The 17,261-nt window shown below is 40.9% G+C and overlaps 1 protein-coding gene across 4 annotated transcripts in view; it reads right to left on the bottom strand.

Moving 5' to 3' along the window:
* The window catches only part of camkk1a (calcium/calmodulin-dependent protein kinase kinase 1, alpha a), a 56,963-nt gene that overhangs the window by 15,663 nt on the left and 24,039 nt on the right, over window positions 1-17,261 (bottom strand). For all 4 annotated transcript variants that reach the window (XM_027273413.1, XM_019254367.2, XM_019254366.2 and 1 more), the window contains exons 3-9: window positions 13,353-13,400; window positions 11,494-11,547; window positions 7,380-7,431; window positions 5,943-6,076; window positions 3,006-3,042; window positions 2,632-2,653; window positions 991-1,079 (exon numbers count right to left, since the gene is read on the bottom strand). In XM_027273413.1, the coding sequence (XP_027129214.1) occupies window positions 991-1,079; window positions 2,632-2,653; window positions 3,006-3,042; window positions 5,943-6,076; window positions 7,380-7,431; window positions 11,494-11,547; window positions 13,353-13,400 (436 nt within the window). The remainder of the gene's footprint in view (window positions 1-990; window positions 1,080-2,631; window positions 2,654-3,005; window positions 3,043-5,942; window positions 6,077-7,379; window positions 7,432-11,493; window positions 11,548-13,352; window positions 13,401-17,261) is intronic.

Genomic DNA, 17,261 nt, shown 5'->3' with positions numbered 1-17,261 from the left:
TAGTTTGGATGAAACAATATTTTTTTAAGAAATGATTCAAACTAAGCTTATAATTAAGAATCATCATACAAAACAACTGTTTTATAGTTCAATTTAATTAATGTTAGACACTTCAAAACACACTTAATTCCGGTGACACTTAAAATTTAATTGTATTTTATTAATTTTGCTTATTTTTATCCTCCTGGGCTAACCTGTTTTTTCACATTTCATTGTACTGTTGACCCACTGTGTTTAGTTCACATGCATGATTATATGTGTTTTTTTATTTTTATTTATTTCATATTGAACACTTCCAGGTCACATAGCTTTAGTGACCACAGTTTTGCTTTGGAAATTTGTCTTTATTGTAAAAATTTACTTTATAGAAATATGCGCCAAGTAGTTCGCTGTTGTATTTTTCAATGGGCTCAGCGATAAAAGCAAAGCGGTGAGGAAGTAGCTTTTCATTTGCTCTGCTGAAGTATCCTTGAGCAGGAAATGTAGCTGAGCCTCAACTCATGAGCTGGAAGCACTCAAAAAACAAGTAGTGTGAAAACTCCAGAAGTGTGTTCTGCATTTATAAAACATATGTAATGATAGCATGTGGTCGTTTCTATGAGGTTCTTTTTGCCTTATTTTCAAGATGGACCTCGAAGCTCAGAAAGAAGCAGCATTGATCCCTGATCATTAGGCTCATAGCCCAGTGAAATGGATATAGTACGGCAAATGAGGACACAGTTGAGAAAATCTCTCACTGAACAGAGGCTCAATACTGATCTGCAGCCAGACCCCCGGGGCATGGACATAAACAGTCAAAAACACTTTGTTCTTTTACATAAAAAAGGGAAAATGCTACCGTAAAACACAGTGGTCCAAATGTCATAATCATAATGTGATAATCTGCAAACTGGTGTCCAGCAACAGACATTTAAATAACTGAAAATTCATCAGTTTCACAGATATGTTTCATAGACTCAAAGACAGGCTTCGTTCTGTGCGAGTACTCACAGTACTCTATGCCCAGGATGACGTCTCTGAAGTATAACCTCGCCTGCTCTTCTGACAAAGGACTGTCTGTCGGCACTTCCATCACCGGACTGCAAATCCACGCAGGCAGGCGGTCAGACACAGAAGAACAAACAGACACACAGTCGACAAGCAGACAAATTCACAGATTAGCCATTGCATTATTAGCACAGGGATTTGAATCCAAATGTAAAGACGTTCAAACATCGAAGCAGACACACACACCCAGAGCACACATCACTATCACTAACAATCAAAATCTGTGATAAACACCCGCTTTGTACGGAGATACCAAAGCAAACAGCACCAAATTCCAAACACATGCTAGAAAGGGGCAGCCAATTAATGACTGGCTATACACAGAGTATATTTGTAAGCAGATATATGATGATTATGTCTTAATTTCTCATCCAATTAAATCAGGTACTTCGTTATCTAACAATAATAAATAATTGTAATTAAAATGTTTGTGTGTGTTAGTGGTTGTGTCATGAACACATATCTGCAGTATGAGCAGAGAGAATGACTGAACTGTAGAAACTCTCAACTTGATATTATTTTTGTTTTTTATAATTTGATAAAATATAACAATTTAAATTTGAATTGTTTCTTATGCCCAATGTGTTGTGTGATGTTTCAGACTATTTAATTCTTCTAAAGATATGAATACTCGATAAGACAATATTATCAATGATCATTTATTTTTTTACAAATGAAGTATAAGTACTAGGTTTGCAGCAGTATTCCAATATCATGACATACTGTGATATAAAAAGTTTATCACAGCTTGTACACTTGTTTATTTAGGGTATCAAATTCTAATGTTTTGTAAGATTATAATGTAAATGTATATAAAAGTCTGTTTTCACTGCATTAAGGGTCATTATGACTGCAATAATAATAAATAATAGTTTAATATGCTATACTGTGGAATGGTGATATTTTCTAAAATGGTTAACATGTGAAAATCCTGTTGCCATCCTAATAAGTACTGCAGTTTGAAGTGGTAACATCAGCTGTAGTAGTACAAGCAGTATTAGCTGTAGCAATAGAAGTAGAGCAGTAGTAGCAGTTCGGGCTGCATCTCATGTATGAGAGTAGTATAAAAAAATGTTGTATTAATATCATTTGTATTAATCAGCTCAACTGTCTATCATCTTTCTGCCAAGGGCGACAAGAGCAAACACTTCCCCTCATTATGAAAAAGCCAACAAACACAGCACATCGTATTAAGAGGAGAACTTGTTTATGTGCATATGTATATGTGAAATGACACCGGCTGCTCCGCCCCACCTCCGTTAGCGTACAATAACAAAAGGTCTCAGATCATTAGATCGCTGCAAATTTTTTAGCGGTGTAGGAAGGAACAGCTCACGCATCAGGACGTGAAACATTTACATGGCCGGCTGCCACCGGTAATAACTGTGAAACCCTAAGAACGTTATGAATCCTTTTGAAGTCTGGAATGGAACAAACACCCGCACCATGTCAGCTCGGAGTAATGAAGGAGAACGCCGCAGAGACCGCGGCGAGGATGGAGGGATGGAGAAATGAGGAGGTGAAGAGGGAACAGAGGGGATTCAATTATTAAAAAAAAAAAAAAAGGACATGCTCTCTACTCACCCCTTACGCATCAGCTCAAACACTGTCAGGAAAAGACAGAGAGAAGGAAATAAGAACACGTCAGATCAGGCAATTTATTCATTCATTCATTCAGCTGAGTTTGACCACTGCTGCCACTGAGGCAACACCAGAGCATCCCATCATGAACATGCCACATTAAGCACATACAGGGTGTCTGAACGGCCTTCCTAGCTGTGACCTGATGGAAGATTTCTGCATAATGTGGGAACCCCTGAGGCAGTAGGGAAGGAAGCAAGAGATGATCTGAATTATGAATAAGAGATACGAACACTTGTTGCTGACATATGTGCCGAGCACGGAGAGGGCAAAGATAGAGAGAAAGATTTGGACATAGGAGAAATGTTTTTGCATACCCATGTGAAGGTTGTCCTCCGCTGGATCATCCAGCACCTGCAACATTAACATAACCAGCATGAATGGAGGCTTTCCATTTGAAAACCTCAAGGTCTTATACTGCAAGGTACAGCTGACATTATCATACGACAGAAAAGTATGCATTCAGGCCTGAGTCTTTTCTTTCTTACAGAACACTGAGCAGGAGATGGAATTGTCATTGCAACACCTTTGATATTTGATACTGAAGATGATTGTGATTCTCAACAGTGAGGGAGTCGTAATGTGAAACTCTGTTTGATTTGTGCAAATTTACAACACTCCTGGTGACAGTTGGCCAAGTCCATGGCTGGAATAACTTGCTACGGAGGCCTCAGGGCAAAAGTGAGTTCTGGGGGCCCCCCCTTTAGACCCTCTAGCTTTCTGTTTATTGCATACAAGGCAGGTTCTGAAACAGACTGCTACTCCCACCATGCAAGATGAAGCACTATCACGGGTCCTTCATCCCAGTGACTGTGGGGTCATTAATCACTTATCTTATCTTAAGATTTAAGGGGAACTCAAAGACTACAGTACTCCTGCATACCTGCATGCAAGAGGGAGCTTAGTAAAAATTGAAACAAGGTGTTGGTTGGGGTTAAAGACCAGAAAAATCTGAGGGTTACTACAAACAATCCTCAATCCTCAGCAAGAACAATACAGAACTTCCAACTCAGACAATGTCAGGCCAATAATGCAAACCACAATCATATGTTTTGGTCCTAACTGCCTTCTGGAAGAATGTCCATCAGACTATAAAGGAAGTGCTCAGATACACTAATCCTTTGAGATTTGATGTTTTATATCCATGCGATAGGCCGCAGGAGGTAAAACCCAAAGACAGAATCCGTTTTCTGCAGGTAAAAAAAAGCCCTAACACTGCAGCACTCCCTTAAAATGAGGTCTGGATTGACATAATTCACTCAATATACACAATGGCAATGACAAAATGGACTGATTTTGTGAGGCCTAACTGTCCTGTGGTCCTGTTGCACTGTGGGTAATGCAGGCGCCATGCCAGACAAAGAATGTGTACAATAAAAAGAAGAAAACAAACTAAGGCGCCTTCTCTCGTTCTGCTTCATGAAATTTGATGGTTGATAATCCAGCCTCCATCTGGAGGAGTATCTGTTCAAATACAACATCCTGTTAAATTGAAGTCACACAGTACACACAGTGTTGGACAAAACACAAAGGCAGGAAATCGTCTCTGAAGCAACAGGAGCAGTATTTACCCATGTCAGTTTTTAAAGAGTCAGCAGGTGAATGTTTGCTCATGGTGTCTTAAATGGGTTTGTTTAAATGAACATTGTTCTGGCATTGTCCATCGTTTCTCTCCCTTTATTCCACATAGAAAAAATTATGCAATGCAAACCATGAGTAGCCTCGGAATCTTGTTTGTAGCTGTTGATTAATGTGGCGACTAACATGCATTAAAAGCTGAGATACGGCTTACGGGGGAAACGACAAACTGAGGCGTGGGAAGTGTCTTTTCTCATAACGACTGTATGCCTTGGCGAGTATGAGGCCGGCTTTACTTTCTCTTCCCAACCGTCTGTGACAAATGGCCATATCACTTTCATCAGTTTTAATCTGTTCCACTCGGCGTCCGCTTTAATGCTTCAAAACGAGAGAAAAAAAATCTATTCATAATTAGAGGAACTGGACTGCAGTCTCACAGGAATCAGTTGGAAATCCATAATGAATGTGATCCTGACCCAAGCACAGCCCATTTAAATGGATGACCAAGAGACAGAGACAGAGAGAGAGAGGAGAGGAAAGCAGGTTTTCCCGTTGCTCACATGCCCATTATGAGAGTGAGAGTGAGGGCAGACAAAGAAGGAAAGAGATGAGTGGGTGTATGTGGGTCTTCACTGTTGGAGCGAGCAGAGGAGCACAAGTACTGTGCTTTTCTACTTGAAAACTCTTTTATATTTCTGGCAGAAGCTAGACAGCTTTCCTACTGACTGACTCCGTGAGCTTAACTCCCGTCCATGGTGGCGGCGCCCCCACCATCTGGCCAAGATTGAAAAACACTCTGATAATATCACAAGGAAGCCGCGGGCTTCTCGAGACACGTCTTCAAAACGGGCTATCATTTTTCATAAACAACTGCCTCTATAGAAAGTGAGATCTATCCATCTTTAAAATTCAACGTGTCTTTGTTTCTGTTTTTGTTGCTCCACTATTTATTGCGCAAACATCATAAAAGTCCAGTGTGTGATATTTGCTGTGATATCTGATTTTCTCAACCTGTTTTCTTGGCAGCACACGGTTTCATTCATGTTTTTGGTCTGACATAAACTGTTATGACATAAAAACCAAGTATGAGTCAGGGTACACGGTGAGAAAGAGTATCTGAACATAAGATTAATGCTAACCACAATGGATTTGAAGCCTGCTGTGGATGTCCACATGCTATTATCAGAGAAACAGTCATGAAATCACACATTTGCATACTGCAGACTTGCCACTTTTTCATTTAAAGCAACATTGTGTAACTTTTCTACCATAGAAAAACTGATTTTAAATCATTTTTGCTACACTGAATTGTAATCTGGTGAATGGTGTATCTGTCATTCCTACTCTACAGCCTCTTCTTGCACGATGTAATTTGCACTATGTACGATCACCTGCTTCAACTCTGTGATTTACAGAGTTTCCTGATGCACAGTAAAGTTGCTGTGAACTGTAGATGTTGTTAGTTTAGTTTGTCAGCTGGATGTCTCAGACTGTGAGCTCAGAGCATTGGGAGACTGTTAGTGTTTGTACCACAGGTATTTTTATACCCAGTGTCGTGCCAGAACAGGAGCTGTGCAAGCCGGCAATGTAACCAGGCTCAACAGCTTCTAAGGGGACACTGAGCACCAAGCACAGGACATGCAGTATACATGTGATTTCATCAGAGATGCTCTTACCTCCACCAGCTTCACAATGTTGATATGGTCCAGTTTTTTAAGGATGGCAATCTCTTGGTAGACCCTCTCCAGGGGTCCTAAGATTTTGGGCTGCTCTCCTTGGGCTGCCTTGGGTCCTCTTGGGGGTGGACGACCTGCAGACCACCACACAAACCACACACGTAACTGAACTAAATGTTTCATTTGATCATGATTAGTTCTGACAAGGAGTCTGACACAGATTCTCTCCTGAGCAACAAGAGAATTATGAGAACAAAAATCAGATGCAGGCTCCAATCTCTGCATGTCCTTATTTTAACACCATATAGATGTTTCTTGTCATAACAACACACCAGCTTATCCAGCGATAACAAGAAATGTGGAAAAACAAGTATATAACAAGATGAAGTGACAGGAAAAGTTTCTTGGTTTCTGACCTTGTACTCATTGTGCTTTCCGATAGCAAGGCGTGAAATTAAAAACACAACCCCCAACAAGCCCGACCACTCAACCACTTCTGCCATTTGCCGTCTCAGTTTTGAAACCTTCACATAATAAATCTTTTTTTTTTTCAATGACCTGTAATCTTGGTGATTGGAGATTAGCAGACCAAGAACTAAATCTACTAAAAACATCTATAACCTCAACATAACCAGCTGAGTAGGCAGGCTTGTGTTTTTAATTTCACACCTTGTCATCAGAGTACAAGGAGTACAATCCTTTTCACGTAACAAGATCTAAAGGCTCAGGAGATAGAGCGGGTCGTCCACTAACTATCGGTGGTTTGATCCCCGGCTACAGTCTGCATGTCAAAGTGTACCCGGGCAAGACACTGAACCCCAAATTGCTCCCCAAGGCTGTGCCATCGGTGTGTGAATGATTAGCTCTTTTCTGATGAGCAGTTGGCAGGGGTGCCTCCTTGCATGGCAACCAAGCCGCCTGCAGCTGCCATAAAATTTTCAGTTTTTGTTGACACTGTAACAAAAGGTATTGATTTAACTATCAAGTTTACTATTGCGGTTGTAGTTTGCAGTAGTGTTAAACTGGACTGCATGCATTGAGAGGTATTTCCAATATTATGGCCCTCTCATGTATCTAAATAGAGCGTAATGGAGTTGTATTGGATCACACTGGGCTGTACCTAATGAAGTGGCCGGTGGGTACAAGTACAGTCCATTTACAATTTAATCCGGCGCAGATGATTTAACCTTTTCCGTAGCTGACAAATGACAAATGACATTTACAGTTGACCTTTCATGGCGGTGTTTGTAATGGTGATTATGTTACTTCCTCGTTAACATCCTTTGTAAACACTCTGACAGACAGTCTAAGCGGACGGTAAACTGTGCGAGCGCCTGCACAAACAAATACGTCTCATCCAGGGGTGTGGGGGTCATTCACAGCGCGGCTCCTCACTTTTCTCGAAAAACAGAATAAACAGAATAGAGCATGACTTACGTGGAAAACCACACTGCTTCATTAACTTCTTCTTGGACACCACCTTCATAGCCTAGGAATGTGGAAAATGATTTTGATCATGCAACACATTCACATACAGTTAGTTAAAAAAGAAAAAAGAAAAGCCTAAAAACTATGCATCTGTCAAAAATTAAACCCCCCAAAAAGAAAACAAGATATATATACTGTTTCTATGTAGATAGAATCCAATATAATAAAATAAAATACCCTTTTAGTTAAGCTTTAATGCAAATGAACATGAAAACACACATAGAATGAGACACCTTTAAGATTTACCTGGGCCTTTAAAAACCGAGGAGGTTCTCGTGTCAATGGATGCGTTATCTGCGTTATTATCCTTTGTAAAAGGTCAGGAGAGGACTTGAACAGATACCTCTGAGGCAACCCAATCTTTCAAGGGAAAGAGCATTGTTTTTTTTTAAGGACAACTGTGTCTGTGTGTGTATGTGTGTATGTGTTATAATGATGTCTCGTTACAAGGAATCAGACATCTCTACAAAATAATACAACCACCTGCAGCACGCTGGCAGACTGCTGATGTGACTCCGCTGATCACTAATTCATGTTAAGTTTCAAACATTTTCTACTTCTCCAGCATCACAAACGGTTTCACTCATATAAAGCTCAGTAGTTTCTTTTAAAAACTCCGGTCGCCATGGCTATGACTGTGCAGAAACCAGGTTTGGCAAGAAAGCACAGCCTCTCCTGTACACAGTTTCCATGGTGTGCTGCCTGCGTGTGTGTGTGTGTGGGTCTCTCTGTAGACTTGTAGGAGGGTGGTTAATGACTCAGCCACAGTCATCAAACAGTTAAAAAAATCTCAAGCAACATTTAGAATTATTGCAGCTTTTCCCGCTGTAAAGATTATACGATTATATTATTCATGACCGCGGGTTCAATACACAATCTGGAATTGATGATGGAGCTCCGGTAAATAGCTGCCATCTCAAAAGCTCAGACTGTGTAGGCAGGTGTAGGTGCGTCATTGAAATTTGGAATGATTAGATTCTGTTGTTCAACAAAGTATAGCAATAACAGAGGAAAACTGATTTAAAGGACACACTGAAAGGGAAATATGAGCTCAGTTAAGGACCCGTTCTTCTGCTTATGTCCTAAAATCATACTGGTGACTTATTCAAAGGGTGTCAAAAGCTCGACCGCAGCAGATACATCTTGTAAGAGGTGGAACAAGATTTCAGTCGCCGTATTGTTTCCTTACTGTGACCTTTTCTGTAGCAAGACTTCTGCACTGTGTGGTAATTTGAGTAAACACATTTTACATGAGAATATTCACCATGTACGTGTCATTTTTCAAATGAGATTTTTTTACCCACAGTGCCCACACAATACTTAATACTAAAAATTATAAGACTGCATTTAAGGGCAGAAATCTTAGAGCCACCTTTAAGTCCTTAAAATTGTAGCCTGTGGTGATAATAAACGGTTTAAATTGCGCAAACTCGAGGTGCTACTTCAGTGTCAGAAACAGCAGCGAGCGTGTCCGATCACAATGCAGCCAAACAAACTCACATTCTTTGAAATAAAGAAGTCATCATCCCCATTAATCCCTGCGATATTTAAACATGACCCCATGTCAAAATGAAAACAGTGGAAACTGCTTCGTGGATACATTTTGATGCGATGTCAGCGCTAACCTCTGCCACAAACGCATTGATATTCATGTGACTGCTCTGCACTAAAAGCCACCGCGTGTTCGCAACAATGGGAAATGTTGGAGTTGCATTAGCAGTTATTTAACAGAGGTCTGATACAGCTGTAGGAGAGTGAACGGTAAACAGAGAGGCTGATAGCGGTGAGATGAAACAACACAGAGTAATGCTGGATCACGTGCTGCTTTGTTCCCTGTGAACTTGGGGCTTTAGGGGACCTTATTGTACCAGGTAACCGGGGAAGTTTGTTGTGTTGCCTGTACTGTATTTATTTATATTTTTTGTACATTGTTTGATTGGTTTTAATTTTAATTTCATGAAAGCAAAGTGTGTGTGTGTGTGTGTTCTCCTGGAAGTGATTTAGAGAGACACTCAGAGGCACTTATCAAGCAAATGAAAGAGAAATTAGGACTCTGCTTTCGCTACTGAGAGCAAATATCTGCTTATAATGACCTATTTAAATTCATCGCTTCACCATTCTGGATGAGTGAATGAGCTGAGTGAATGCTGCATGAATTAGCTTCACTTTGACCCCCTCCCTCCTCCTCGCCGAGGACTGCTTGATTGGCACGCGTCACAACTGGATGCCTGCCGATCTGAGTTGTGAGCCGGGTAATTATACGACACAGGACACCGCAAACAAACGCATGCACGATTCAAAGACCTTTAATAACCTGCTGATGGTGTCGGACAATAAAACCCGGTTTCCAGCAATCACTCAGAGAAGATAACAGTGGTGAGAGTTAGTCATCATATAATTTTAGTTTCATCCCGAAGCCAAGCTTCATTCATTCCAGTAACTACTGCCGCTTCATCAACACAAATATTTCTCAGTGTTTTCCTAAGGACGCTGATGCCAAGGCCAAAAACTGAATTTCTGACTCAGTAACTAAATCATTTCTTGAAAAAAGAGTCACAAACATTCATATTTTGACTAAAATTAAAAGATTTTCATATGAACCTGGTACAGACGGACTGCGAGATTGTACAGGAGCCGCTCTTGTTTGGATATTATCTTTCCTGCGCTTGGTATCTGCGTGTATCCGATGATATTTGTGCATACTGTACGTGGGCTCGCGCTGCAGATGCTCCACATGCAAAAATCCAATCAGTTTGTGCGAAACCGACTCAGATTGCCAGGAAATAGAATCACCCTTCCATGCCGTCATTACTCATCTCTTCTTCCCTTTGTTATTTCTGATGTGTCTGTCATTTGAGCCAGCCTGCAATAACCTGCAGCCTGTTCCCCGAAGGTAACATTTTCCATCAGTGTCAACAATCAGCATCAAATATGACAACACGGCCACATAAAGCAGAAACAAAGACGCGACTAAATGTGGACGCACGCACATGAAAGCTTTATATACCTATACACACACACACACACACACACACACACACACACAGAAATGCAGGAGGCAGATGGGACAGATTAAGATTAAAATGAGTTGCATTTGATGTATTATTAATCAAAATTGTTTCCATTCTCAGGAATATGTGATTTTGGTTGATACATATATATATAGAGAGAGATTTATGACAGGTCAGGGTGCACGCTGGGTTTACAAAGCAGATGACTTCAGTCAGATTTTCATCCAAATGTACCGGTAGTTCAAAATTAAAACTGAAAAAGACGTTGACATATGTTTAGTACATCTATTGCTAAATATTAGGACTACATCTTGATAAAGTTGTTGGCGTCATGACATAATCAGGGTTATTTTGTTATTTTTAAAGACAGAGAGAAGCTCTGCAGGTCGACGTTATTTAAAGCTGCATGTCATTACTTCCCCCTCCCAGAGGGACAGTTTATATATGCACTCCTTTGTAATAATATTTTTCTCATCTTATAGGTCTCGTCTCTGTCCTTACATAAACTCCCGTTGTTTACCATTCTGCATCAACCCATTTACAAGCTGCCTTTTATTTAATATTGGGTTGTATTTCGCTCCAAGCTCCTGCTGGCACCGGTTCAAGAGTACATCTTAAACTCATCCTGTGTCGGCAGCTGTAGTCGACATGACTCATCCAAACCCTTTCATTGTTGTTACTGTACAGGGCAGCTTAGTTATGTTTGGATATAAGACGGCTAACATTTGGAGTTTGGAGAGCTTTTAGCAGAGCAGATCACCTTGATGGGAACGCCTAAAATGACTAAAATCTCATATCCAGATTCTCCCCTGCGAGCTGACCGAAAAAGCAGCCACATGATACACAAAGCAACAGCAGCACTGCTTTGAAGATAGAAAATGAAGTCATGGATGCACTCTTGTTTCTCCCAAGGCAACTAATGCAATTTGATGGGATTGAATTCACAGCTTGGGAAAAAAAAAAAAAAAATCAATAGTGCTGGTGAGATCCTGTAAAGCTCTTGTGCGGCTGCAGAGGGGCCGCATTTCAATCTTTAATCAGGAAGAACTTACATAATGTTTGTCATCGTCCTCATTGTAGGCGAGTTTGACCACCCCGTAGGAGCCCTGCAACGCAACAACAAAGAGATTACATGGTCATATGCAGTGATAGTTCAATGATGTGCACTGATTTGTGGTGCAGCTCTACATTAAAACAAAGTGGGTCATCAAGAAAACTGGTGAGGGCTTCTGTTCAGAACAGACGGCAGCACCATACTGGCAGAATGTTTTCAAGGCAGCACTGCTTCCACTCACAAAACCCCCCCAAAAAAAACATTTTTATTCTTTGGCAGCACAGTGGCTTCTCCCACACACACAAACACACCTACACACACACACACACACTTCCCCAGGATGTGTGTTTTCCATCTTAGTCCTTTTTTTTCCTCCTAGTAACAAAACTCCTCAAAAAGCTGATCAAACATAAATAAAACGAGTTACATCCACGTCAATGTCTGATACAGCCAAAATTGCCAGCTGATCATAAATGACTCATCTGATTGATTCATCCTTAGAAGAAATTGTTTCTTATGGAGGATAAAAAAAACATTTATGAGCTTTGGTCAACACATGTAAGAGTGTGAATTCTTCACAGTGTATCTAAGAAGGTTGAGCCGGTGTCACAAAAGTGGCAGTGTTCCATGTTAACGCCTAAAATTCTCCATGTTGATTTGATACCACTTTTTCCATTTCTCATTTGATACTATTGTTCCAAATTATTGGATATTAATACCTACTACTTTAATATATAACAATATCTCTACTGGGAATAAGCATTTTCCCTTAGATACCTATCTAAAAAAAAACACCTCCTGATTCGCATTGTTGCGTTAAATGATGATGCACTTCGCTCTTTTCAATTTGCCTTTTTTTTCTTCCAATTTTCTGTTGCTGCCACAATGAATTCCCCAGTGTGATAAGCACAAAAGTGTTTATCTCCAAGCATCACTTTTTGAAATGCGAATCTGGTGTGCTGTCAGACTGAGCGATGTTGTACTCAGTAAAGTTTCCTCTGTAAAGTTTTAAAAGTTGCAGCTTACAAAACTAATTCTGCCCCTCAAAACACTTTTTTCCCCTCTTAGACTAAAGTCTCTCTGTTAACCAGATGGATGACATTTTAATCCCCAAAGGATGAAGACTTAATGACCTTGGCGATCCCCTTGACTTTGCATCGAGCTCCATCATGAGATTGACAAGGTTCCTACACCTACTTAATTATCAAATTCTAGGACTTTTTCCAAGGACTTTCCAGGCCCGATTCCAACCTAGCATATGTTGACACCAGAATCATGGTTCATTAGAGCTACAGCAGAGAGGATTTTTTATAAACAGAGCTAGCAGAATGTAGCCTAAAGAAAGAAAATATATCCAGAGAACTTGCTAGCAGAATGTAGCCTAAAGAAAGAAAATATATCCAGAGAACTTACATTTCTATTCTTGCACAAAATATATATATTCAAACACTTTCAATGTATATTTTTAAAAACTTTACAGGATTTCAAGAACTTGTGGGAGCCATCGGTTGACATTCTCTTCAGCTTCAACTGCGATTTGTGTTTAGTGCTAAAACACTAAACTTATATGGACATTGTGGATGTCACATACTTAATATCACTGTCATACTGAGCCATGCAGCTCTGCAAAGCTGTAAACTCTCTTGTTTTATAGCAGGATATTAGCATATTTCTAGAAGCAGGACCTGAGCAGGTACAGAGGTAGATGTCCCTAACAATGCAGAAATGACATATCTGTTAGTCTGCACATGCTGTGAATGATTTTTGGTGTCCATTTTCCTCATTTAACGGTTGAATTGAGCCAAAGGTCGTCTTAGAGATGCTGCTATTTGTCCAAATCACGATCCACAAACTCACCTTTCCAATCTCACTCTTCAGCTTATACTGGTTCAACTGGATACAGTCCTGTGATGGGGGACAGAGAAAGACAGGGACATGAGGAGATACATCATTAACATAAATATGATGAGCAGCAGCAGCAGCAGCAGAGAGAATGCTTTCATAATGAAGCAAAAAGAAACCGTGTCGTCTTTGGTACGGGAACAAAGCGTCCCTGCTGTGTGTGTGTGTATATATATGTGTTGAAAGTCATTTATTTCTGACATGTAGGTAACGATGCAGTCTGTAGTTTCTGTTTACTGTCTGCAAATCCATTAGAGTGCTACTGCTTAAATGGCTGATTTGCAGTTCCATAGCAACCACTGCTACAGCACAGAGTCAGCCAGGGGCATGGCAGAAGAGAGCAGACCACAGCAGGACAGAGAGCGAGACGGAGAGGGGGAGGACAGGGAGAGGGGGGGAGGAGAGTTTGGTGGTAGGGAGCATTTCCATGGAGGTAGGCTGAGGCTGAGGTAGAGAGAGAGAGGGAGGGGGGGAGAACAGACAGCAAAGTCAGTGAGCAGGGAGTGAGCAGTGATGTAAGTGTGAAAAAAGAAGGCGATGGAGCTGTGGGGAAAATGGATTGAAAGCAGTTCTCTCATTACATTTGGGGGGTGATGGCTTAGTGAGTGTGTGTGTGTGTGTGTGTGTGTGTGTGTGTGTGTGTGTGTGTGTGTGTGTGTGAGCCTGACCAGCGCCCGAGGCTTCATACTGGAACGTGTTTACAGGATGAGAGGAGGTAGGAGAACACAGATGGAACAAAATAGAAAGTACTGCACCAACTCATGGCGTAGGGCAGGACTTTGCACGCCACCAGGCAAGATATTTTAGAAAATATGACAGCGGGTTACATAATATGCTGGTTATGTAGCCGGGTACTGAACTGTTAGTACTGCAGGAGATGTGAGGGTTGTGCATCGGAGGGTTACGCACTGAAGGGTATGATGGTGTGAAGTGCTGTGGGCAGGGATTATGACAAAGGGGTGGGAGATTGAATAGAAGATGGCTTTGGTAGGTGAAGCAAGCAGTGGAACTTGAAAAAAAAAGGATTGCGTGGACTGCTTGAGGAGAGATAAAGGGAGAAGAGAAAATAGGGCGGTGGAGGATAAAGCGAGAGGCAAATGAGGAGAATCCAAAGAAGAGAGCGGCAGGAGGGATTGTCTGAGAGGACTTCCACTGGGTTCACAGTTTGCCAGCACATGCTCAGTGGGCTCTGCACTGCAGTTAATACTCTGTCAGGGCTAATGGATAAAGAGGGCCATGCAGAAAGCCTTAAATACATCTGCCACACATGCACGCACACATGAGTCAAACTCAAATGCTCCAGTGGGCCACGATAAAATCATTAAGACTACTGCTTTACATTAACAGCGCCGCCGTCTTCCCTCAGTATGCAGCCTCTCCCTGTTTGACTTCACGTCTCACTTTGCCCTCCACCGGGTCTGATCTGAACCAAACTCTCCACATCTCTCCAGCCATTACTCAACAACTGATCAATATGAGTGCATAACAACTAGATCACTGCCACCGCGCCACTCACAATCAATGACCGTGCATTTCATTCGTACGATGAATAATAAGCATGCCCGCCTCAGGAAGTGTGTAACAAAAAGGGAACTTGTGTCTGTGCGCCTGCACGTTTAAAGCTATTTCCTCAACCTGTCATGATGTGTGTTTCCTTTGGTCATGGCACATGAAAAGAGGATCAACTAAAACAAGAAATGAACACACAGATTGAGTGCTGCATGTATCCACTGCTGCTGTACTTGTCAGTGATGGAGATAAGCACATCATTTACTGTTCTAATGAACTGTGAAGACAGGAACATTCGTCTCTGCTCAAGGGGCTGCCAAAGTTACTGATTTCCATTTTTGCTCCTGCTGCTAATTTTAATAGACGGTTAGTCAGACATAATAGATTCAATGTACAAGAACTTTTGACAAGAAAGTTTCAAAAGAGACTCCTTGCGCACATTCAGTTCACCCGTATATCACTTTTCAGCATCATCGTGGCGATTTCTATTCAGCACTATGAAAACGAGGGAGTATTTCATTTTAATCCATGCGGGTGTAAGAGCAGAGAAGTCGCTCTGAATACAAAGTGGTTATGAATACAAATACAAGCAGAAAAAAAAAAAAAGGACGCATCAGCAAAGAGCTGCAAAAATCTATTTTGCAAAAAAAATGATCCCGAGAGTCCTCGCAGAGTGCTGCGGGATTAGTTAGTATGGAAATGTTCATTTCAGATGGACATCTGCTTTGTCTGTAACACACACACACACACACACACACACACACACACACACACACACACACACACATATATTGAATACATTATTGGTCACACACACCGGCCTTGAAGAAATCTCTTTGGTAAATGTAAAAATGAGCACTTAAGCTTAAGCTAAAATGAAGCATCAACAGTTTCTATTTGACAAATCAAGTGGACATTTTCGAAACTTGCAGTCTTTTCAGAAAAAAAAAGAAAAGTACAATAGAGCAGATGCAGTTTATTGTGAAATATTTATTGTGAAATATTTTCCATGTTCTCCTTTTTTTGGTTTGAGTTGCATTTATATCTATTATTTCATAATGTAGGTGGGTGTAGACCCCCTGTGATTATTGGCTATAAAAATAAGCTTCCCTTTATATCCAGTCGTGACACAAATCAAACATTTAACCCTCCGTGACTTTGAGGAAGTTCTCTGTGGATTTTCCTAATGCTAACTTTAACCCACAGAACAGAGAAGTGAATTTGTTACAACATTCATCCCACTTCCCACAAAATTACACACATTATGTGTACAAAATATGGTGAGAAAGAATCACAAATGCAATGAGAAAGAGTCAAGAGTGAGAACCCAAAGAAGCTTCCTGCAACACAGAGGAAACAACAGGCTACATAAGACGTACACATAATAATTCCTCACGCGGCTTAGTTTGGGATTTGGCAATGTTTTTTGTCAACATTGAAGTTAGGAGGATTCGAAAAACATGAATATGTAAGTCATTCTTCCCTTTGTGGTAACTGCTGTTACATTAAGTAACCAGAAATTCAGTAATAACGGATGTTTGTGCAAGAAAAAGACGTTTCCCTCTCTCTGCTGCGTCGCACTGAAGATGCAGTAAAAGCAGGAAAACAAAAGCAACAGAGAGAGCTGTGACAGCTGCAAGTCCATTTTCAGACAGAGAAGGACACAGAGGCAGGACTGCGAGTCTGTGGCAGCAAGTCTGTTCAGTTCAGAGGGGTTCCACATCCTGGCAGATGTCATGAATTTTTAATGTTCAGTCTGAGTTGGAAAAAAGTCGGAGGAAAATGGAGATTCGGGGAGTCACCCAGCACAGATGCATGCGTGCTTTCAGCTGCACGTTACGCTCATCTTCATTCATAAGCAATCAACTGTCTCCATAAGTACAGTTCTAAAGTGGTAATTCAACTTATTGGCAAATATGCTTCTTCGCTTTCCCCTGTTGAGAGTTAGAAAATCATGCTAAATATGAAGCTGAGGTCAGCAGTGCCATCTCTGAAGCGTGCTAATTGAAAGCTTCATATCTAATTTGTTTGTTCCATAGAAAAACTCAAACCTGTTTTGCAGGAAGTTGTGGGACTGTGGAAATATTTCTTAGCTGATCACTTCCGTGAGTCTCTGACAGAGTCTTTGACTGCAACCTCACTGTACGGTTGATGAGTTGTGAGCTTTAGATGTGCTGATAGGTGGACAAATGAAAGTCTCCTGGCTCTTAAACAAATCATGATCAATCTTCTCATGTAACTCTCAGGAAGAATGTAAATAAACGCTATTTTAAAGAATCTAAAAAGCTAATATGATACAATATAGATCATCACTTATGCAATCATCAGTCACAGTAAGCACCCAGGAAGAGTTGA

This window comes from Larimichthys crocea, chromosome XXII (assembly GCF_000972845.2).
Source record: "Larimichthys crocea isolate SSNF chromosome XXII, L_crocea_2.0, whole genome shotgun sequence".
Lineage (NCBI taxonomy): Eukaryota > Metazoa > Chordata > Actinopteri > Sciaenidae > Larimichthys > Larimichthys crocea.
Note: the sequence above shows the minus strand (reverse complement) of the source record. Positions and strands in the feature narration are given on the sequence as shown.